This window comes from Grampus griseus (assembly GCF_964374135.1).
Source record: "Grampus griseus genome assembly, chromosome: 10".
NCBI classification, from domain to species: Eukaryota; Metazoa; Chordata; class Mammalia; order Artiodactyla; family Delphinidae; genus Grampus; species Grampus griseus.
Window position 1 is genome coordinate 69,798,950 of NC_139004.1, and position 23,213 is coordinate 69,822,162.

A 23,213-nucleotide genomic window follows, 5' to 3' on the forward strand; every position below is an offset into this window, starting at 1 on the left:
CATAGGGAGACCTGGCCAACCCGCCCCTCTCCCCACCCCATGTTGTGATGGATCCTGAGAGGAGGTGATGGCCAAGCTCTGAGGCAGGAAAGCAGACCCTAGACCCCGGAGCTCACTCAGCCATGGCAGCTGTGTAATGAGGTGATTCTTCATTCCTTAAACTGCTGAGGGAGAACAACACAGATGTGTGCTCATGGTGGTCATGTGGCGCCTCACGCACTCAAGAGAACCCACGGAACATCCGGTTGGTGAGGTTGTGTTTTATTGATGTTTTCTCTCCTTTGCAGATTCTTGCTGGGAATAAATGAATTCTATTTTGTTGTGTAGAATAAAGCTCCAAGTGAAGAGCTGAAGCTCTAAATTAGCACAGGTATTAGGAGGTGAAGCAGCTCTGAATCAATAGAACCTCCTGGCACTTAGGAATGGATATTTGCCTCTGGAGGGCATTCAGTCCCAGTGGGTCTGATGTGACTGTTTGACAGGAGGTTTTTACCATGTCGTCCTGACCTGAGTTAACACTGCTCACCAAAGAGCACTGGGTGGAGGCTTGCTTACATGTGTTAATGTCAACCAGTCACTCTCTCTCTCAACATTTATAATATTAAACAGAAAAGGTTGATTCCTTAGGTGGTCTCAGCAAACCAAACTATGATTAACTATAACAATGGTGACAACAAAAGTGCTTATCGACATAGAAAGCTTTTCATCACATAATGCATTAAAAAATTCCATAAAATGGCATATATGTTACAATTCCAGTTTGTTAAAATATGTGTTCAGCGTAGAGAAAAATTAAGGCCACACATCAAAATATTAAGTTTTTTTTTTCTTTTTTGGTGTGGTGGGTAGTGGGTTGATGGAATTATTACTGGATTTTCTATTTTGATTACCTGTAATTTTTTTCAATAAATATTTATTAGTTTAGGAGTAAACTAACTAAGGTATAGAGAAGTCGATTTTGGAATTAAGTATGAACTCTTTAGGTCCCCTTCTAAGACTAAGTTCACTTGCTAATCTCCCTTCTGGATGGTAGCCATTAGTTAAGTAATAAACCTTTAGGTGTGAAGCACAGAAATATCAGTGTAGGGACACAGCGGTACAGCGTGGGGCATTCTGGGGCTTCACCACCCTCATGGTCAGTGGTCATATCTGCCTGTGGAGCTTCACCGTCTTCGTGTTAACATCATGTGCATTTCTAGATGTCTAAAGTGATCTAGGAAAAGAGTGAGTGTGTGGAGGATGTACTGCCCTCATGACTCTGAAGTCACCAGCCTATACCCTGGGCTCTGAGGATGCAGTGGTCATTTATAACTTCATGAACATACAGTGTTATGATTTAAAAGACATTAAACAAATAAATACATAAACATTACAAATTGTGATAAGTGTTATGAAAAAGAAAACAGGTTGCAAGGTGATAGAATAAGAGGCATCACTTTTTCTAGGAATTAGCCCTCTAAGATGAGTGCAAATTTTCAGTTTTGGCTTTTTGCAATCAAATACAGTTATTATTAGCTGGATCACAAACCACATCATGATAGTTAGCATTGTTTGTGCTTGTAGATTAAAGTCTTATTATCAAACAGGGAGCCATGTATGTGAGAAACAGGTCTTTATTTCTGAAGGCAAATTTACCTTGTGATGAAGTAGTTTTGTGCTGAAGGCTGTGGCTTTATGTGACACTAAGGTTATTTTTTACCTTATAAAATGAAGAGAGAGTGATTTGGACTTAGACATGTGATTATAATTAGTGATTATAATTATAGGATACAAATTGCACAGTTTTAATGAGGGAAAAAATCTTGTCCAAAGAGAATTAATAGGGAAGGCAGAGTTGTGTAGTCGAGAAGACAATAGTCCAGCTGTCGCAAGTTCTGGGTCCTAATTCTGGCAGGGATATCAGCTGTTGACCTCCCTGGAGCAAATCCCTCCCTTTCTGGGGTCAGAAGTCTCCTTCTGAACAGGAAGAGATAGACCCTTAAAGTTCATTGTACCACTGTTAATTTTTTTAGTTTTGATAAATGTGCCAAAGTTAGGTATTATGTTCTATTAGGGGAAGTTGGGTGAAGGGTATATGGGAACTCTACTTCCTTTGCAGCTTTTCTGTAAATCTAGAACTATTTCAGAATAAACCTACTTCAGTAAAAAATTTTATTAAAGTGTTTTAATTGTAAGGTTGATATCTAATATACCCGGAATAGTAAACATCTCAGTCTTGATAAACAAATTCAGTGTGAGAATAAAGTGTAAAATATCAGTTTGGTTGGAAGAAAGCTCCTTCAATACCAGAGCTTATTAATAAAAACAATCATCAGATTTCCTGCCTCAGCAGTTTTCCTAAAGTCAGAATCAGAGAAGGATGTTCATTGCAGCATTATTTATACAAGTAAAAGATATTCCCAAATAAGGGATTGGTTAAATAAATAAAGGCCCGGAAATAAACTGGAATGCTTTGCAGCAATAACAATGATAGTGTCAAATGTATTTGACATTAATAATGTTCTTGATATGTGGAAAAAGGAGATCATAATGGAGTGTGTGAATAAAACATGTACTACATACACAGGAGGATAGAAAACATTCTGGCAGGCTGTGTGCCAGATACAAATTGTTGTTTATAATTAGCTTGTTGGGAAGCTACCTGGGGCATTGAGGTAGTGAGATGGGTGTGAATTGGACTTGGTTGGGATGGTTAGAAGTAAACAGATTTCAGCAAAATCCAGGGGGGAAGATCCAACCAGATCTTTCTCAGAGGATTTCTTTTGCTTTCTTTTTCCCCCTCCTTTTCCTTTTTCCCATTCCCCACCACAGCAGTTTCACAGGAAGGTCTGATCCGTCTTGCTGCTTTCTTATTTCTCACCCTGGGCACCCATCGCACGGACCCAGGTCTGCTGGAGGGGGAATCTTACTAACATAAGATGGATGAGTTTGGCCACAGAGAGGTCTGCATTTCCCAGGATAACATTTGTCTTTATTTTAAATCATCAAAACAGCATTTAAGTGAGAACAGGGATCCATGCATGCTTTTATTTGGCGTGTTTTCCAATCACTAGCATTACCCTCTAATAACAGGATGTGTACGCGATATGATATAGAGGCCACTGGGCTGCATAGCAGTCATTAGCTTTCCCTCAAAAACAAAAGGAGAGGCTGCCATTTGAATAATGATCCCTGGCTGTTTTCTTTGTACATGGGCCATTTCCTTAATTAGGTTTCAAGCTTCATCTCTCTTGTTTTTAACTAAAAAGCCAGGTGAGAGAGAGACAAATTGTATTGTGGGGAAAAGGGAGAGGAATGTGTTTCATGCAGAATAAAGGGCAGATGAGTAACATGGGAGAACAGTGGATGCCCGACGATCAGGCCAACTTCGGCAGAGCCGAGCTTGTGTCTGGGCTGAGTTCAGCATCTTTCGAGGTCAGGGGGACCTTTCTGCACATCCAAAGGAATATCTCTCCTGCTTCCTATCTAGAGTTAGTGATCCAGGTCTCAGAATTTGTCTTTAGGGTCACTTTTTCCTTCACTGTACCTTGAAATGACCTTGGTAGCATATCTCTCAGACACCATGCTTAGGAGTCAGCCTGGGTTCGAATCCTACCCTGCTGTGAACTGGCTCCGTGACCTTGGGCAAACCATGTCGTTCCTCATAACCTGAGGTTGTACTTTGGTAAAACGGAGGTGATAATAGTAGCTACCTGTTGTGGGGTTAAACTACTTACTTTTTATATGAAGCACTTAGTGCATGGGACAGGGTGAATGCTCAGTTAAGCTTGGGGTGCTACAGCTGCTGTGGTTATTATTGTTATTATTATTAGCCTCTGAGGGAGAGTCCTAGCAGAGGGTTTAGGACAGATGCAGTATTATTTCATAACCCAGTCTGTAGTGAGGAAAAGAGAGCCGGCATGTTGGACCATAAATTAGAAAGAACATTGACAACCTCATTTATTTTCTCTCAGAGTGTTGTGTTTTCTCACCTGTTGTTTTTAACTTCTGAACTCCCTGAGTTGCTGAAGATGGTGTCATATTTTGAATCTATAGAATATGGTAGGAAATAACTTTGAAGTTAAACTGGGGCCTTGGTTTATAAGTTCCATCTTCTCAAATCAGTGTACTTTGTGTATTAATGCTGAATGTTTCAAATAAAACCCTGAACAAACAGCAGCAACACAGCTTTCCTGACATACCCATGTAGGAATTCTTTATTCCCTCAGTGAGCCTCCCTCCTCACCTCCTCTCCTGCAGCTCTATGCATGGAGAATATGGAGATGAAACCCACAGTCTCTTTCCTTTAGACCTCAGTTTTTGGTCCTGGGACCAATAGCACCTGCATCATCAGGGGACTTTTTAGAAATGCAGAATCTCCAGCCCTACTCCAGATCTGAATCAGAATCTGCATTTTAATAACCCCCCCTCGGGAGATTCATACGCATATTAAACTATGTCAAGTGTTGTGGTATCTCACTCTCATTTGGAGGAGGGATCAGTAAGTAAATTGGACCAAAGTCTTACCCTGGGGAATGAGGAGACTTCCTACAGATGGTGACCCTTGATCGGGTAGGCTGGGGAGAGGGAAGGATGGGAGCAAATAGAGGGAGGGAGGAGCTTCTAAAAGAAAAAATTGGATGTAACAGAGCCCATTATGGCAAGATCATTTGACCAGCCGTCGTTACTTTTTGTTTCCTGGATCCTTATTTTTTTTTTTTTTTTTTTTGCGGTACGCGGGCCTCTCACTGTTGTGGCCTCTCCCATTGAGGAGCGCAGGCTCAGTGGCCATGGCTCACGGGCCCAGCCGCTCTGCGGCATGTGGGATCTTCCCAGACCGGGGCACGAACCCGTGTCCCCTGCATCGGCAGGGGGACTCTCAACCACTGCGCCACCAGGGAAGCCCCTCCTGGATCCTTTTTAGCACTCACACAGGGCGTGTGCTTGGGTCATGTGAAATAATTTTTGAACAACACAGAAGCAGTTTGCTTCCTGAACTCTGATATATGAAATGGGGATTCATAAAACAGACAGATGGAGAGGTATTACCACTCTGCAAGGAGGTGACTCAACTTTCAGATTGATTCCTTGGGAGTAAGAAGGAAAGTGTATCGGTGGACTTTGAAGTCCTCCATCTGGGACTGGATCCAGACTTTGCCACTTGTGGGAAGAAACTTGGGACAGTTGGTAGCCTCTGTGAGTCTCGGAGTCTTCATTTGTGACGTGTGCTTTTGGATACTTCACTGGGAAGTTCATAATTCTTGACCTTCAGATATGTGGTTCCATATTTTTTTAAGTTGTCAGTGCTTTATAGCCTAACTGAAACATCATAATAATGAGGACAAGGCTAAAGGGACACGCACCACACTCCTGGTCCAGGGCTGTGGGATAACTGCCCCCCATTCTGTTTGCAAGGAGAATGTTGGCCCAAGTAAGTTCCTTCATTGGGTGCTTCTTCAACTAATGTGTACGTCGTGTTTTTAAAGTTAATTCTCACTTTCTGTTTTTGCTTGATGTTCCAATTTTTTCCTTTTCCTTTCCTTATTCTGGTTAACCTTTTGTAGCCTACCACTGTATTTAATGAAAGATGAATGAATTAAGGGAAACATGGTGATAACAAGGAAATGGAACAGCTAAAAAAACATTTCAATTACTGGGAGAGACCATGGAACATAAAGGAAGGTAAAAAACGGCATGTAAATTCAGGGCTCGTATATTAAGTACAATTCACCTTGAATTCAGAAAAGGGAACTTTTTCAGTGAAGAGTAAGTGACAAGATTTGAAAAGAGTCCCCCCAGGGAAAGAGGATTAACAAAAGGAGACATTATAGAATGAAATAGAAGTGAATTAACAAATCAATTTTCTGTGAGGGTAAGAAGACACAAGATTTATTTGGAAGATAAATATTTGGTAATTCAAACCTGTAAGTGTTTTGTTGCTGGTTTTTTACCCAGTGAAGCTGTGCCCATAGTGAAACTCTTATGGTTGATGAACGTGGAATGGTGCAGATCCTATAAAAGGCTGCCAGACCTCTTTCTTCCCTTGACATTTATTTTGGTGTTCTAAAGGATGAACTGTTTTGTACTTGCACTTCCTGGGGACATAATTTGAAAATATACCCCATAGGCATGTATAGGATTATCTCACTTTGATTATAAAGAAACAACTACACTTATGATCTTATATTTCAAAAATGGAAAATATCTGTAAGGATCTTAATCACAGGGTAGCCCCTTGTATTTTGGGGAAGTGGGACTAGGGTTTTTGTTTTCTTTTTTTTTCTTTTTATAATTAATTAATTAATTTATTTTTTGGCTGTGTTGGGTCTTCGTTTCTGTGCGAGGGCTTTCTCTAGTTGTGGCAAGTGGGGGCCACTCTTCATCACGGTGTGCAGGCCTCTCACTATTGCGGCCTCTCTAGTTGAGGAGCACAGGCTCTAGATGCACAGGCTCAGTAGTTGTGGCTCACGGGCCTAGTTGCTCCGTGGCATGTGGGATCTTCCCAGACCAGGGCTCGAACCCATGTCCCCTGCATTGGCAGGCAGATTCTCAACCACTGTGCCACCAAGGAAGCCCTTTTGTTTTCTTTTATTTGCTTATATCCACCTTCTGGTTGTTCTTCCTACAGTGAGAACATTTTGCTTTTAGAATAAGAAAAAAAGTCTCATTTTACCTCTAACTATTTTAGGAGAGTTATTGGGGGAAGTCAGAGCATGGGATCTGGAGCCAGCCTGCCTGCACTTGAATTTCACCCTTACTGTTCTATTTTTCTCCATCTTAGATTTTACTTTTCCTATTTGAAAAGCAATATTGCAAAATACATTTAGAAAACTGGAAAAATTCATCCAAAATTCTGCCACCCTAACCCAGCCATGGTTAGAATTTTGTCGTGGTGCCTCCCAGTGTCTTTTGCTTTGTGTTTTTACATGGCTTTAATTATAGATGTAATGTATGTCACTTAGCAGTTATCTCATGAGCAGAGTTCTATGATGGTACGCAGTTGCACATGCATCAAGTGAAATATTTTTTTGACACAGTCGTCTGGTAGCTGTGGACAAAGGTCAGGCTTGTTCAATGGGTTGTTTAATTCATGTCTCAAGTGTAGGCCTTCTGAGCCAGTCACATTCCTCTTTTCAGATTATGAGGCATTTATTATATTTTTATACCAATGATTACTAAATTTCTTTGACTTGACACTTTATGTATTTTTTTTTTTTTTGCGGTACGCGGGCCTCTCACTGTTGTGGCCTCTCCCGCCGCGGAGCACAGGCTCCGGACGCGCAGGCCCAGCGGCCACGGCCCACGGGCCCAGCCGCTCCGCGGCACGCGGGATCCTCCCGGACCGGGGCACGAACCCGCGTCCCCTGCATCGGCAGGCGGACTCCCAACCACTGCGCCACCAGGGAAGCCCCACTTTATGTATTTTTAATCACACAAATAATACATGAATGTATGCTCTTTGTGAAGAATTCTAATAACCCAGTGGTTACATAAGGAAAAAAATATAGTTCTCTTCAGCTCTTCTTGAAGACTCTGGCCTGAGATAAATATTGTTTACAGTTTGGTGTTTACCCTTCCCTGATTCATTTGAGAAATCATCATTTATTTACAGAGTACCCAGGGAAACTTGTAACCTATACTTATAAAGACAGCAAAGCCATCTGCTAGAATTAACTGTTACAGGAAATGTCCATAATTTGGTGTGTATGTTTAATATACATAAACCTTAAATTGGATTGTAAATATATGCTAATGATCAGACAGTGCATATGACATATACCAGTGGTCAAAAACGGGCATTGTATATCCTGATGCTGCATGTGAATCAGGGGCAGATGCCCTGTCACTGTTCACACATAGGGTGACCTTTTCTGGGACCTCTTGCTGTTCTTGGGGAGTGCATAGGGGTGCTTAACCTGTGTCCCCACCATGGAGGGAATTCAGGGGGCTATGAACTTGGGTGGGAAAAAAGCAACACCTTTTATTTTCACCAACCTCTAACTGAAATTTATTACTTTAGCTTACAAATGTAGGTAACAAGCCACAACAGTTCCTATGACTTTGTCACCAACAGAAGTCACAAATCTTCTCATGTCATATCGTAGCTGATGCAGATATCTCTTTGCTGTTGATGCTTATCCTTGACATCCATGGCTGTGGCAGTATAGTCTTACCATTAGTTCTTGTTATTTAATGCGCTGATGAAGAAACATCTACATTACTGCATCACAAATTGATGGTTTAAACATTTTGAAAACTGAATTTCAATATAATTGGTTTCCTTCCTATGTGTTTCCTCTTTTGCATTTGAAAATATTCTTAGAAGGGGCCCATGGGCTTCACGAGATGCCAGAGCAGCCACTCCCCCAACTCCCCCACCCACAAATTCCCATGTTAAAGGCATACCATAGTATAGTAATAATAAGGTGGATGTATTGATTAATTTCCTTCTTTTTTCTTAAATACATTCTAGGAGAAAAAATATTGGTAGCATAATGATTGTGTGTGTGTGTGTGTGTGTGTGTGTGAGAGAGAAAGAGAGAGAGTGAGAGAGAGAGCGAGAGAGCAGAACATTAGTTAACATATCCTAGGACTCCAGAATTCTTCAAAGTGCTGTAGAAGAGTCCCCATTTCAAGAGTAATGTGTGGGCTTCTCTCAACATGCCTATAGATTCCTCGACTTCAGGGTCTTTTTTCCATGCCTAGCAACCCCCAGTGCATGAGGAATCAAAGTGCTTTTGGTCATACATGGGGATCTCTAGGGGAGGGCAGCCTCAGGTCCTGAGCCCCTGCATGGCCAGGGAACCCCAAATGGTGAAAAGGACCCGGGCTCTTTCTCCACTGTCTGGGACCTTGGTGATCCAGGTGGGCATCTGTCCCTTATTGGCCTGGGCTGGCTGCTGCCCACTAGATGCCTTAGACTCAGTGGTGCTCATAGCAGTTCCTGCTTCAAGGATTAGCGGTAGATGCCGGAAGCCATCCACACGCTGTCCAGCACATCACTGCCCTGTGGGAGATGTGAGCCCATGTTATTCTGTCTCAGGCTCCTCATGTGAAGATGAATGAGGAGGAAGATGTTTAGAGACATTTTGTATCTGGGCCCCAGAGTGTTCAAAGAAATGGACTCAGTGGGAGATTTCACAGAAAAACATAGATTTCTGGCTTCTCTTAACAAACGGAAGATTGGGTAACCACAGTGTGCCCCTCGCCCTACAGAGATCAGCAGAAGCTAAAAAGTGGCCACCATTTAGGAAGCTCTGCTGTTTGCTGCAGGGCCCAGACTGGCCCGAGTCTGTTGCCTGATATGACCCATCTGGCCTCTGGAGGTGTTTGAATTATGGCTTCTGAGATGGATTATTCCTAAGTTCCTTTTGGATTCTAACACTGACTTTAAAGATATTGGGGAAAAGTCCTGTGTGCTGGGCTTTGTGAAGGATGTCAGAAAATCATTTGATTCTGAAGTTGGTGACATTTAAATTTTTAGAGGGCTCAGATTTATGTTTTTGCATCTCGGCATAGGGGAGGCCCTGTATAATGTCTGCACTTTTCTTGATGGCGGGTGAAATGGGAGGGGGTCACCTGCTGCAAATTCCTCAAGCACCTGTGGACAGGTGGAAGGAAGGCAGTATTTCTGTGAAGGATGCTGATGCTCTGGATCATTTTTCTTAGTCTCTGATATCAGCAACAGGGAATTCTATACCAGAATCTTTTTACAGAGGAAGCTTTAGACACGAGAAGGGAGACCTAGTCTTTATCTCTTCCTTTCAACCGGAGGGAGGGTGGGTTGGTAACTATTAAGCACCATCTCACCATGGTTCTCTACACTCACCAAAGAAAAGCTAGGGTTTAGCTGTGCCGTAAATAGGCATCTCTGTATTCAGTTTGTAGTTGATGGAGTTAGTCTGGAGTTGATGGAGTTAAAGATTCATTCAGATGCAGGGTCATAACACTCATTTCCAGCTTTTGGCTCTGTAAGTACAGAAACCACTTGAGCAGCTGCAAATAGTATTAACTGTAAGCTTGTTACGGTCTTCCAGACTTATTCATTGATTGCCTTCGATTTCCAGGACATCTCAGATATAGAATTAAAAAGACTTTAGTTAAGCCAATTAACTTTGTGGCGCCTGGGCAACAAATATCCTATGCTAAAGAAGGCCATTGATGTTATTGAAAAAGCAGTTTAATTTGAGCTGGGATTAAAGAAATTGGACAAAATGTCTAAGAATTGTTTATAATGTGTTCCTTTCTGTGTTGCAAGATCTTGGCCTTTACCATTGGCACCTGACCATAATTACACATACAAGTGGTTGGGTAGATTGTGACTTGTTTGCACCAGCTCTAAAGTGTCCATCATGCAGATGGTTACCAGCCAAGTTTTAATCTGAGGTTTCATCTAGCAACAGTTTATATCAAGTGTTTAAAGTGTGGTGGTTACAAGCATGGACTCTGGGGCCATGCTGCCTGGATTCAAATCCAGACAGCTAACACACCCCTGATGATTTAAGTTCCCATTTCCACAGTGTTGACTTAGAGCCTGGAAATGGCTCCCCAGCCACCTGTTCTATTTCCAGGGCCCTCTTACTTTGGGTTGGGCTGGGTGGCTGGTTACTACCAGTGGAATGTGAACAGAGCTGATGCATGTCACCTCCAGGCTAAGGAGTTCAAGAAGCAAGTGTATCTTCTCCATCCCTTCCCCCTGCATCTCCTGGCTGAATGCAAAAGACTCTAGTGCCTGGTGGAAGGATCCTGGGTCCCTGAATCACTATGTGAAAGACTGGCAACAAAGAACCCCCTCATGGGAGGGTTACATGAACAAGAAGTAAACCTCTATTGTGTTAAGCCATTGAGGTTTTGGGATATTTTTTATTATAGTAGCTAGTGTCTCTTGAATTAATACAACCACTTACTAGTGGTCCAGCCTTAGCTAAGTAAGTTATCTTATTTCTCTGTGCCTCAGTTCCCTAACCTGTAAAATGGGGGGAAACAATATCTACGTGACCCAAAGTAAGTAATAAATGCTGGTTGCTATTATTAATAATAAATGATTATTGTTGTTGTTATTGTTCCCGCTGATCCTTGGGGAGTAGGAAGAATGAATTATTTTAAATTGGAACATCAGAAAAATGTGTTTGAAAAAAGTAAGCCGCAAGAAATAATCTATACAAATAGTCCAGGCTTTGTAAAGTAATGGCTTATTATTTGCAGTTTGGCTGTAGTTAAATTTGTTGGCATACGTAAAACACACTCATAAATGCATACAGTGAGATTTGTCTTCTCTAACACACATGGTCCTGTAATAATTATTTTGGCTTTTCGTGTTGTGAGGATGTATGTACAGCATAAATATTCATATTTCAGAACCTCAGATCCCCATGCAGTAATCCAGAAAATATCCAGGAACTGGAGTTTTTTTTTAATAAGTATTGAGACCATTTGATTTTGTTCAGTAGACAGATGAATTTCCCAATTTTGAAGCAGTATGTTACACTGCCATGCTAGGGCAAAGATGGTTGTATCAACAGCAGGTTTAGTAGCTTGCCTCTGACTTAATTTCCCTTGTATAAAACAGGAATCTAATGCAGCATTCACACTCAGTTTTATCACCACAGAGTTAAAATTTATCAGTGCATTTGACCAGTTGACTATGTGAAACAGTAAAAGCTTATGAGACTTATTTGGACTTAAAAAACAAAAAGAGTATAGACTGTAAAACAGGGAGAGGAGAGATATCCATCTTTTAATTCAGGACCTGACAATCTGAAAGTAGTAGAAATCTGTCAGAGACCACCACTGCTCTGAAGAGCAGTCTCTCTGGAACTCTTGATTTAGTAGGGCATTCCACATAGCTCGCTGGGAACAAAGGCTCCAGGGGCACTGGGGCTGGGGACCCCAATACTTCTTGTGATAATGCTTTCTTGAGGTGAGTATCAAAAAGCACCTTAAGAAGTAATTTAGACCACACCACTCCTTCCCCTGACAACTCTCCCCACCCCACCCCCACCACCCCACTCAAGGTGGAAGTTCTTAAAAAACATGCTGAGGAAAACTACTGTCTTCAATGGTGGTTCATTCCCATGCTTCTCACCCCACAGAACAAGAACTGCCTGTAGGTGATATTCCAGATTCCTCAAGTGGTCCACATTTGCTGCAGCCCTGCAGAAGTCAGAGTCCAGCTGCTCCCTGCCTCCTCTCTGCTTATTCTTTGGTTGTAATTTAGTGCCCTGTCCTCCTCTCTCTTCTGTCATTCCTAAACAGGGTCTCTAATTCTTATGCAAATTATCTCTTGTTCTGATGGCTTTGACAGAGAAAAACTGCATTCTTCAAGGATGTTCCTTAGACTTAACTAGATCTGGAAGAGCACTGCATTAATAATGGGTGGGGTTTTGTTTTGACCCTGGAGGCACTTGATTGGAATATCTCTGTGAAACAGAATGATTTGTACAAAATGGCATTTTCCATTTTCGAATAGAAAAATATTCTTCTGTGACCTAGAGTTCCATGAATTCAGCTAGGTTTGTTGTTGTTACGGTTATAATTAAGAAGAAGTGTTTCTAACATCAGCTTAAAGCTTAAAGGATTTAGAAATACATTTACTTGGAAACATAATTGCTTTGGAGTGTTGTATTTTGAAGTGACACTTCCACATGCGATAATTGATTGGAGAGGAATACTAAGTACATTTATGTCATAATAAAAAAATGACACTGCCTATAAGGAGAGAATCCAGAAATTGTAGATGATTAGTTTTTATTGCAACATCTTTAGTAACATATCTGAAAACTGTCATCCACCCTTATACACATACAGACTTCTAGCATCCAGTTTCTGCCAGAAGGGAGCCATCCCCACAGAGTTACTGTTGAAGACCCCCTCAGTGCCTTGGGAATATATTTGAAAAATGCCATTGCCCACAGCAACATTCAGAGGTAGTTCATCTGTTAGGTTATGACCTTGGCTGAGAGCTTTTTCTTGTTGAGGCAAGAGAATTTCCTTTTTCAGAACTTATAGAACAAATGTTGGCATGTGTTACCACTTCTGCCATCATCGTCAACATTTTTTGAGTGCTTTACTCTGTGTCCAGCGTGCTGCCAGGGACTTTACACACTCGACCTCATTTGATCATCCTGGGAACAGTAGGAGGTCTGGTATAACCCACTCTACTATTGAAGGAAAGGAGGCCGATGGAGATTGAGCAACTTGTCACATTGCTAGGACTTGAATTTAGTACATCTGAATGGAGAGTCCTTGGTCTTAGCACCACACCAAATGGCCTAGCAAGTGGGATGCACATTGTTGATTTTCCTCAGACTTGAATCCTGGCCAGTGATTCTAAGCCAAGCAGGATGCTGCCACCAGGCTGCAAATCAATAGCATGCCAGCAAAATCCATGCAGATGCTTTCCCACCCATCTGATCATTGTCAGTCCCCTTTGCTACAAATAAGACAGAGGAGACAGAACAGGAACTGCATCACTTTCTCCCCACTGGAGGGACATATGATGAGCTTACATGCAATCTAAAGAGACTACCCTTCCCACTCTCCCCCGTCCCCCACCTCCCCCACCTCACCCTGTTCCCACTGTTCATCAAGCCTTGACCATAGATGTCCTGCCTCTGTTGACCAACCACCTTGTGATGGCTCATGACTGTCTGCTCATGACTGTTACACTGATAGGGTACTTTGTAAATTTCATCTCCCAGGAGGCAGGGAATTATATATGCTATACAGTCATCTCCTTTTCTACAACCCATGGCTAATTCATTGTTTTACATTCCTCCCTGGGACCCTCTTCCTACCTGCTGACCATCCTGTCATTCTTGTTCCTGGCCAATTTTTCATTGTTTACAAATCAGTTTGGGTTGCCCAAATATCCTGCTACTCACCCCTCCCTACTCAGGGAGAAATATATGTCTGTGCTTTATAGACTGTTCTGCACTTAGTAGAAGGCACACAACACTCTCCCACATCTGGCAGAAGTGACATACCTGCACTGCAGACAGGTGTGACCCTGGGAGGAGACACACACAGAACGGCTGTGTGGGATATCAGGGCTCAGGTTTCAATTGAAATAACCCGTGTGGCTCTGCTCCAACTTATTTATTATTTATTTTTAATAAAAAGAACCAAAAAATTAGCCTCCTTATATCCCAAGGGAACATGTATATTTGTCATTGTTCCCCCCACCTACCTACACATGGTAGGCAGTTTGTAAATACTTGTTAAATGAATGAAAATAGCAGTGATTTCAGTTTAGGTTCCTTTTTTGTTTTGGTGTGATCCTTACTTCAGTAGTTGGTTTAATGATTTTACCTCTGGTACTGTGGCTATTTCAGAACTTGAAGGAATGAGAATAAGACCAAAAATTGAATCTTAAGGTAGGAACATGAGGCATCTTCCACTTTTATGTAACAAGCCACCTTTAAGGGTTCTGGGCTTAGCCTGTATGGGTTGCTTTCCTAGTAATAGGGTTTACTGGGAAACGGGGTCAGGGGCTTTTAAGGGAAGTGTTGGAGGCTTAGGGGTGGGATGGGGAAGCAGGCCAGTTTCTCTCAAGTCGTGGGCTTTGAGGCAAGCTCTCCAGATTCTCACTTGGGGACAAGCAGGTCTTTGCTTTATCATCTCCTCCCCTGGACCTTCTGTCAATCCTCATCGAGTGATTTAATTATACTGACTCTAGAGATGTAGTTTCAGTTTGTGATGAGAAAATTTGGCCAAGAGACCATGTTCAGATGTTCCAGCTCTTTGGCTAATGGTACTCCTGCATCCATCCTCTGCAAGAGGGTATTTTTTGCTGGTGCCGAGCACACTCAGAGCACCTCTTCTGTGTTGGGCTTCTGTACTAATTAATTGTGATTGATCAGAAGCCTCCTGACTGGAGCCCCCTCTCTGGGGACTGTTCCAGGTGACTGACTTCTAGATATGCAGTTAGCCCGTAGGAAAAAAATGACCCAAAGGTATGAACAACATTAAGTGTTCTGACAGTGAGGTAGTGCTTTTCTCTTCCTGGTGTTTGTGTGAAATGATCTGGCAAAATAGATGCTACAGAAATAATGCATTTCTCTGTCTCCCTTCTCAAATGATAAATGTTCTTGGCTTATCACAAGATTTCTTGCCAAATGCTGATTCTGCTAACAGAAGGAATGGAAGCTTCTGATGTTCCCCTGTGACAGAGGGAATAAAAAGTTTCTAGGGCTGCCTTCCTTCTGTGTCATGAATGCTGAGAGGTGCGCTTGTGAAGGGCTGTGTTCTGCCTCAACTCTGGTCTTGGCTAAAGCCACAGGCTGTGTTACTCAGGTGTCACTAGCTACTGCCCCAGTCCAGGGGGAGGCCCAGAGGATGTACGGGGGTGGCAGAGTGAAGAACAGCAGCATCATCAACCACCTTGTTGGAATTTGTCTGCTCCATTAAAAGCTTCGGTTCAGGAAGGCATTGGTATGAAAATACAGAATGGACTAGAATCCTCTGTAGCAGAAATTCCAAGAGGGAAAAACAGGGGAGCACGAAGATTTAGAGTGGCCCGTTTTGTGCGGGCACTATGCTGGGAGCTTTCAGAGACGTCCTCCCAGTAACCCTCCAGAGCAGCCCTGGAAGATGGGCATCATTATCTCTGGTATTCTGATCGAGGACACTGAGACCCAGGAGGTTAAGCAATTTCCTTAAAGTGGCATGGCCAACCAGCCCAAACAGCTGCCGTGTCTGACCATCAGACCTGTTGATGTCTCCCAGGGAGCCCACCTCTCATTCTCTGACTCTTCTAACTTTTTTCCAGTGCTGTCTCCCAAGTCCTGGCTACCCCAGCCTCCCAATTCCTTGTCTCCATCCAGTTTTATGTCCCTCCTTCCCACTCTGCACACTGAGATTTTTCAAAACCACAAATCTGGTCACTGGGTCCTTCCTCCTCTTAAATCCTTCAGTGACTCTGGTTGTTGTCTGTCTCCACACCCTCAGCCTCCTACCCAAGTCAGGATAAAGTCCAAACTCTTCATCCTAGCACACTACCCTTGATGGCCTGGCCCTGGTCACTTTTATGGCCTCGTCTCTCACCAGAGTCCCTCGTCCTGGCCATCCATGCACCAGTGAAGTGGAACAGGAGTAGTTCCCTGAGCTCCAGGCAGCCTCTTGCCCTGAACTCCATACCTACTGCTCCCTCTGCTCATCCCCTGTTGCATCTTCCCTCTTCCCAGCCTAATCATCCTGTAGGGTTCCAGCAAGATTGAGTGACTGCCTTGACCACCCCATCAGGGTACTTACCACGATGTTGTATCTTCTTTGCCAGTTTACTCATCAGATCATTAGACCATGAGCTTTCTTCCACTTTGCATTACTTATCATGTTGTGCTTGGTGCCTCGTCCCCTGCCTGGCATACCATAGACACGAAATAGACATTTGTGGAACAAATAAATGGAGTGTTGGAGACAGAGGTCAAATCCAGACCCGTCTGAATCTTTAGTCAGGTGGCATAGTGTCTCTTCCATGTTGGTCTTCCCCACTACCTTCATTTTGTGTGTTGGCAGAAACCTGCTGATACTTTCTGAATTCCTTATCCCAGTTGAAGGATGCCTGTTTTATTTTTTATTTTATTTTATTTTTCTTTTTACTGTTTTTACACAAAACAAAGTAATTGCCAGAGCAGTCCTTGAGGCTGTAGAAAATAAAGCTTCACTGTTGTCATAGCTGTGTGCGGAGGCAAACCCCAGAGGAGGAGGAATTTGGGGTATTTTGCCTCCAGGTCGTTCTTGGTACCTTGGAGAACAGATGATTTGTAGCCCAAACACAGCCACGGTATTAATATATAATTAAGTCCCCTGGGCCGCTTTCAAGGGTCAAGAGCTGTGTCTGCTCCTCTGGGGTCAGGCTCCAAGCTTGCACCCTCAGAGGCCCAGTGGAGGGATAGCGTCCCCACCTGTGACATCCATTGTGCCCTGCCGCATGGCTTTTGCTCACTTGGAGCAGCCTCGTAAGCAGCTGCCCTTGTTAACTGACGATGTTAACCGCCCTTGTTAACTGACAATGTCTCTTGTTTTAGGTATTTGACTCGCTCTTGGTGAGTCCAAGCCACTGTTGGCTACAAGATCAATGAAATAGGCCTTGTGATGGCAGTGAAATGGGCCCTCTGAAACAAGTTCACAAATATTTAGACTATCAGTCCTTCACTCCCTACCCCCTAAGTGCAAAAGACCAAGCAATTCAAAGTCAGACCTCGCTAGGTTTAAAACTCACTCTCTAACCATTTGACTTTAAACAACTGACTAAACCTCTCTGTGCCTCAGTTCCCTATCTGCAACATGGGGATGACACGTGCCCCCCGGGGTAGCTGTGAGGATTCAACAAATTAATATGTGAAAAGCTTCTGGCGCCGTGCTGGGCCTTTGACACACGGAGGACTAATTTTGCTGACTTCCTTAGGCTCTGCTAATGAAGACATCCTGCTTAACTACACAGATTCTAATTGGGCCACATTTCCCCAACAGAACTTTGTTATTAAGTGCCCATATTCTATTCTACATATAACTACACCTCTTATATTTTCTAATTTCCAAAAAAAAGTATGTTCATTATAAAAATTAGAAAATACAGGTAAGCAGAAAGAAGAAAAATCATTTGCAGTAGCACAGCCAGCTGTGAGCATTTGGCATCCGTCCTCACAGTGTGTTTGTGTGTATGTTTGTGTGTGTGTGTGTGTGTGTGTACGTGTAGGCAGATTAGTAATTTAAAACAAATTACTAATCACCCATTACTGTCTGTAACCTACTGCAACATTCTGTATGCTAGTTTCCTACATTCTTTTGCACAGTTTGGGATGGCTGTGTAGAACTTGTTGTACCGTTGTAGCTTACTCTATCCAGTTGCTAGAGGTCATATTGCTTGGTTTCCTACAGTAGGTACGTTTTTGATGCTTTTGGTGTATATCACCATTCTAAGCCGCTAAGGGTTTGCAATTGATTAATGACTATAACTTGGTTACTCTCTCTGTTCTTCAAAATCCTTTGATTCTAGCAAAGAGTAATGTTTCCTGGTAAGAGTAAGACATTACGTCGTTCTGACCCAATTCCAACAGCCATTAACACATCTTGAAAAGCAGAGTGTTTTTTTCTTATGGGATAACTTCCCCAGGGTGGTGAGAAAGTAGTATGAGGCTTGGCTCATTGGCAAAGAGGACCCATTGTCACATGTCCTAAAGGGAGAGGGCTGAGGCTGGAAGAGGAATAGAACCAGTGAACTGCTGAGTTTGTCCCAGATCTAGAATCCTTGGCTTGGCACAGAGCTTCGTGTTGAGCTTACTTAGCTAGGTCACCAGGCACAAGGAGGCCTGGGAGACGCACAGCCCTCCATAAAATCGGCGGCTCCTTTTCACAGAGCAGACTCGGAAGAAAAGAGGATGCGGGAAGGTCTCATTGAGAAGTCAGTGGATAGTCAGAGTTGAATAAATTGATTCCCTTCTAGAAGTCTACTGGGAGAAAAAAAGATGTAAATAATAGATATGACCAGAATAATGAGGACCAATATAAAGATCAAAAGATTTAGGTAAAGGCTAATTGTGACATACATTTTCTTTTTCTTTATCTTAAGCCTCTAGATCACCTTTAGTTTCAGAATTACTTAAGACAGAGATTTATTTCACTGACTGTAAATATTAGACTAACATTAGCTTTGTTTTGTTTTACTTACTTCTTGAACTTTGTATTTTTGGTAGTGAATCAACCTTGCGTATAAGCTGGCCTTGGTTCTTGGCTTTTGGAGCACATCTGGCAGGCAGCAGAGAACCCCCAGAATTTTTGGCTCCAAAGAGATCATTGGCTTGCATTTGAACTTAGGGAAAGTTTCCAGTGACTGTTATTGAAGTTTTATTCATACACCAGAGGACACTGTTAGCCTGAGCCAGGCTTGGGCTGGCTGGAGTCCCACATCCTGTGCCAAGCCCATCAACCTCCCAAGGAGTGGGGAGGTCGCGCTTACAGGACCATCAGACAGTGCAGCTGCATCCTTACTTGCATCTTCCTTGTACTGTAGCATTGCAGTTGTTCTGCAACAAGCTTCATCCAGAGAAGTTCTGTGAGTGTCTGCTGTGGGCTGGCGGGTGACCATGAGGACCTCAGCTCCTGGACCATGCAAGCTGTGATGCCAGGAGATATGAGCACAGAATGCTCTGGGAGCTTGGAGGGAGGGTGCAGCCTCCTCACCTTGAGGAACCAGGACAACCTTGTCAAAGAGGAGGGGAAGGCTAGAAGAAGAAAGAGAAAGACTCTCAACATAAACACATAAGATTTTTATGGACATTTTCAGGGAGCAGGGAGAAGAAGCATGTCACTTAAAACTCATGGTGCAGGGCTTCCCTGGTGCCACAGTGGTTGAGAGTCCACCTGCCAGTGCAGGGGAAGCGGGTTCGTGCCCCGGTCCGGGAAGATCCCACATGCCGCGGAGCGGCTGGGCCCGTGAGCCACGGCCGCTGAGCCTGCGCGTCCGGAGCCTGTGCTCCGCAGTGGGAGAGGCCACAACAGTGAGAGGCCCGCATACCGCAAAAACAAAAAACAAAAAAACAAAAAAACCGCCTCATGGTCAATTATAGGACCATGCAGAGCCTCTCTGAGCATCTTTTAAACCATGTAACAGATGTCTGTTTTGGTCCAGACTCAGGTGCTCCAGGATAGCACTTTTAAAAATTTCTTCAGGATCACTTTAATTCTGAGAAACTCCAAGCCCTGCACCTGACATCCAGGTTTGAGGCCCCAGTGCCCAGTCCAAGGGTCTCTTCCTGCTTTTCTGACCTCCTGTCCTGCTCTGCCAGTGCCCAATGGGCACTGGGAGCTCTCTGTGGCCAGATGCCTCCGGGCTCTAGGGATTTCATTTTAGTCTTAGGGGTTGAAAGAATCCTCTCTCTACATTTGTTTCCTTAGAGTCACTCCCTCTGTCCTTAAACTCTAATCTTGTCCTTTTAGGACACCCAGTGTTATTGCCTCAAAGGACTTGGAAATCTAAGCTAAGAAGGGAATCGTTTTATGTCACACACACATGCGTGTGCGCGCACACACAGACTCACACATTCCCTTCCTTGGGGCAAGGAAAGACTGAGCCTCCTCCCGGTTTATATATTTGAAGGAGAAGTAGAGGAAATGGGGAGAAAATATAAATTTATATGTTAAAAATTTAAAAAGTTGTTATATTAAAAACAACTGCCATTAAAAAGTTGTTATATCTTCCATTCCAGAAATTGCTCTCAAGGCCTCTAGAGCCCAGATAACATGTGGAGCCTTATGCTTTTCCCAAGTAGGAGCTTGGGGTAAGGTGTTAGTAACCGATTCAGGTTTTCCCTCCAAATGAGGGTAAATATAAGGCCCCCAATATTTTTAGTTCTCCAGACTTTTTCATAGCTACATAAATGTAAAGGATTCCTCTTAACATTAAAAGTATTTTGAGCTCCATTTGGAACTTTTTTAAATTAATAAGCAATATTTCTTTCCAGTAGGAACAAAATTAAATGTTTAGTTATATCAAGCGTTTTGGCTTTAGGATTCCTTCATACACTTACACAATATTGAGGACTCCCAAGATCTTATGTGAGTTGTATGTATAAATATTTGCCACATTTGAAATTAAAACCAAGAATTCATTAATTTAAAAGTTAACAAATTCAAAACATAAAAACTCATTGCATGTTAACATTGTACATAACATATTTTATTAAAAATAACTATATTTTAAAAAACAAATTAGAGGAGTGGCTTTTTTTTCTTTTTTGCAAATCTTTTCAAGGGTTGATTTAAGAGAAGACAGGTAGATTCTCATACCTTTTTTTGTGGTCAATCTGTTGTGACTTGTTAAAATCAAGTAAGAAGACATGCCTTCATATATATAAGCTGTTGGAAAAAAGGAGGACTTCATGGACCCTTGAAAGGGTCTCAGGGACCCTGCAGAGGTTCTTGGGCCACTTTGAGAACTGCCGATTTAGACAGATAAATTACCAGGGTATGTGATAGGTTTTAAATGAAAAGTTGTCTTTGAGAATTGGAGTGTACTGTGGGTCAGATTAATCACTTATGGAGACTAACAAATTATGAAATCTTATATAATGGTTATTTTTATATAAGAAATGTTGCTGTTTTAATGTTGTTTGTACTTAGTGTACATGCTTCTTTTTGTGAGTTCCTTGAGGATATATAGGAAGTCCTCAGTAATTGAAATGAATTGAATTGAATTACTAAAATTGACAGCAAGGACTTTAACATTATAAAATGTCTATAAGATGCTGTGCTTTTTTTTTTTTTTTTTTTTTTTTGCGGTACGCGGGCCTCTCACTGTTGTGGCCTCTCCTGATGCAGAGCACAGGCTCTGGATGCGCAGGCTCAGCGGCCGTGGCTCACGGGCCCAGCCGCTCCGCGGCATGTGGGATCTTCCCGGACTGGGTGCACGAACCCATGTCCCCTGCATCGGCAGGCGGACTCTCAACCACTGCGCCACCACGGAAGCCCAGATGCTGTGCTTTAATTGCTTTAGGGTTTATTTTTTTCCTGGGTGCTAGCTAAGCTTCAAGAGAACCAGAGCCAGTTTTCACATTTCTCTCTAGTTGGTTTAATAATTTTGAAATACAGTCCAATCTCCCCAAATCCAGCAGAGACAGCCATATTATAACTTTATTTTTACTTATTCCTTTTAGGTAAATGTGCTCTGACATTGTAGGCATGATGTTTTATGGTATCGTGTGCCATGTTAATGTTGTCCTCCCTCCTTCCAGAAATACAAAGAGTATGAGAAAGACGTTACCATAGAAGAAATTGATGGTCTCCAACTGGTGAAAAAGCTGGCAAAGAACATGGAAGAAATGTTTCACAAGAAGTCTGAAGCAGTGCGGGTAAGTGCCTCTGGTTTCTGCTCTGTACTGCCCGAAGACACAAAGGCAGCTGCAGGCAACTGGCATTGATGAACCCAACTCTCAGAGATCAAAGTTGACTCAGCCATGATGTACACACTTTCTTAAGTCTGGTTAACTAGGATAATCAGTTACTAGGGGCACAATTACCCTTTCTTCACGTAGGATTTAGGTGCCAGTTTTCGTCTTATGATTGTATACCTTCAGTGGAGGTGTCCCTAATTGCACATCCACAGAGGATGGCCTCTGGCTGTGTAATGCATTCATTAATTGCCAAAGTACATTCAAGGGTACGTTGTGGTTGAACTAAGCAATTGTAAAAAAATTTAAGCAATGTTTGCCAAAATATGGAATTGAAAATTTCTATGGGGTAAATGAGTCTAGATGAAGTTGGAAGTTCTTTTTACCTCTATTGGAATATTACTGTAATTATAATGTTTATCTGGACTGGCAAGAGCTCCCTGAAAATTTAAAAAAAAATTTTTTTTGGAGTATAGTTGATTTATAATGTTGTTTTAGTTTCAGGTGTACAGCAGAGTGAATAAGTTATACATATACATATATCCACAACTCTTGTTTAGATTCTTTACCCATATAGGCCATTACTCGTGAAATTTTATAGTAGCAGGAAGAACGGAACTGCAGTGCACATGTGCATCGTTTTGGATTTCCAAGATGGCCTCCAACTTTATTCCTTGTTGCTGACAAAACAGGGCATCTGAATTCTTGATTTAGGACATGTGAATGTTGCAATATCCTGTGTTAATACCATATTGGCACAGGATTATGGGAAAGAATTGCAATCTGAAGAGTTCTTTATTTCTAAAGTATAGTTTACTTACCTTTCAGTTTTATTATTTCCAGAATGACTTTATTATAAAAGTCCATTTCCTATTTTAGTTTTTCTCATCCTTAATTGGCCAAACCAAATTTCCGCAAGATATTTCTGCTTTAGACCTTATAATCCCACACATTTTCTTGTTTCTAAAACATTTTTCTACTGTTTTGATTTAGGGAAGGAGGGGCTGTAGTTTAGGTAATAGCATGAGCTTGAACCTGGGTTTAGTATCTGCCTTTGTCACTTACTAAACTTCAACCTTCTGTAAAACAGCCTTCATGAGCCTCGATTTCCTCATCTTTAAAGTGGGGAAAACTCTCACAGGGAGTGTGAAGATCAAACACAGTTGTGGTTTTGAGCCATTTAGCACAGAACCTGGCACGTGAGCAGTGCTCAGTGAATAGTAACTTCTGCTGTTACTGTGATTATTAATTTAAATAATATGAAACTTCTTGGTGGAAACTCTGAAGTGCCTTAAAAGAAAAAAAGTGCTCTTATCTGCCACAGAAATACTGCACTGACAGCCATTC

General features: G+C 42.3%; 1 protein-coding gene across 1 annotated transcript in view; it reads left to right on the plus strand.

The window, feature by feature from the left end:
• Positions 1-23,213, plus strand: part of CACNA2D3 (calcium voltage-gated channel auxiliary subunit alpha2delta 3) — a gene marked incomplete at its 5' end in the record, with an annotated part of 768,939 nt that overhangs the window by 134,376 nt on the left and 611,350 nt on the right. Inside the window, one exon of the mRNA XM_082664450.1 lies at positions 21,711-21,827. Coding sequence (XP_082520576.1) covers positions 21,711-21,827 — 117 coding nt within the window. The remainder of the gene's footprint in view (positions 1-21,710; positions 21,828-23,213) is intronic.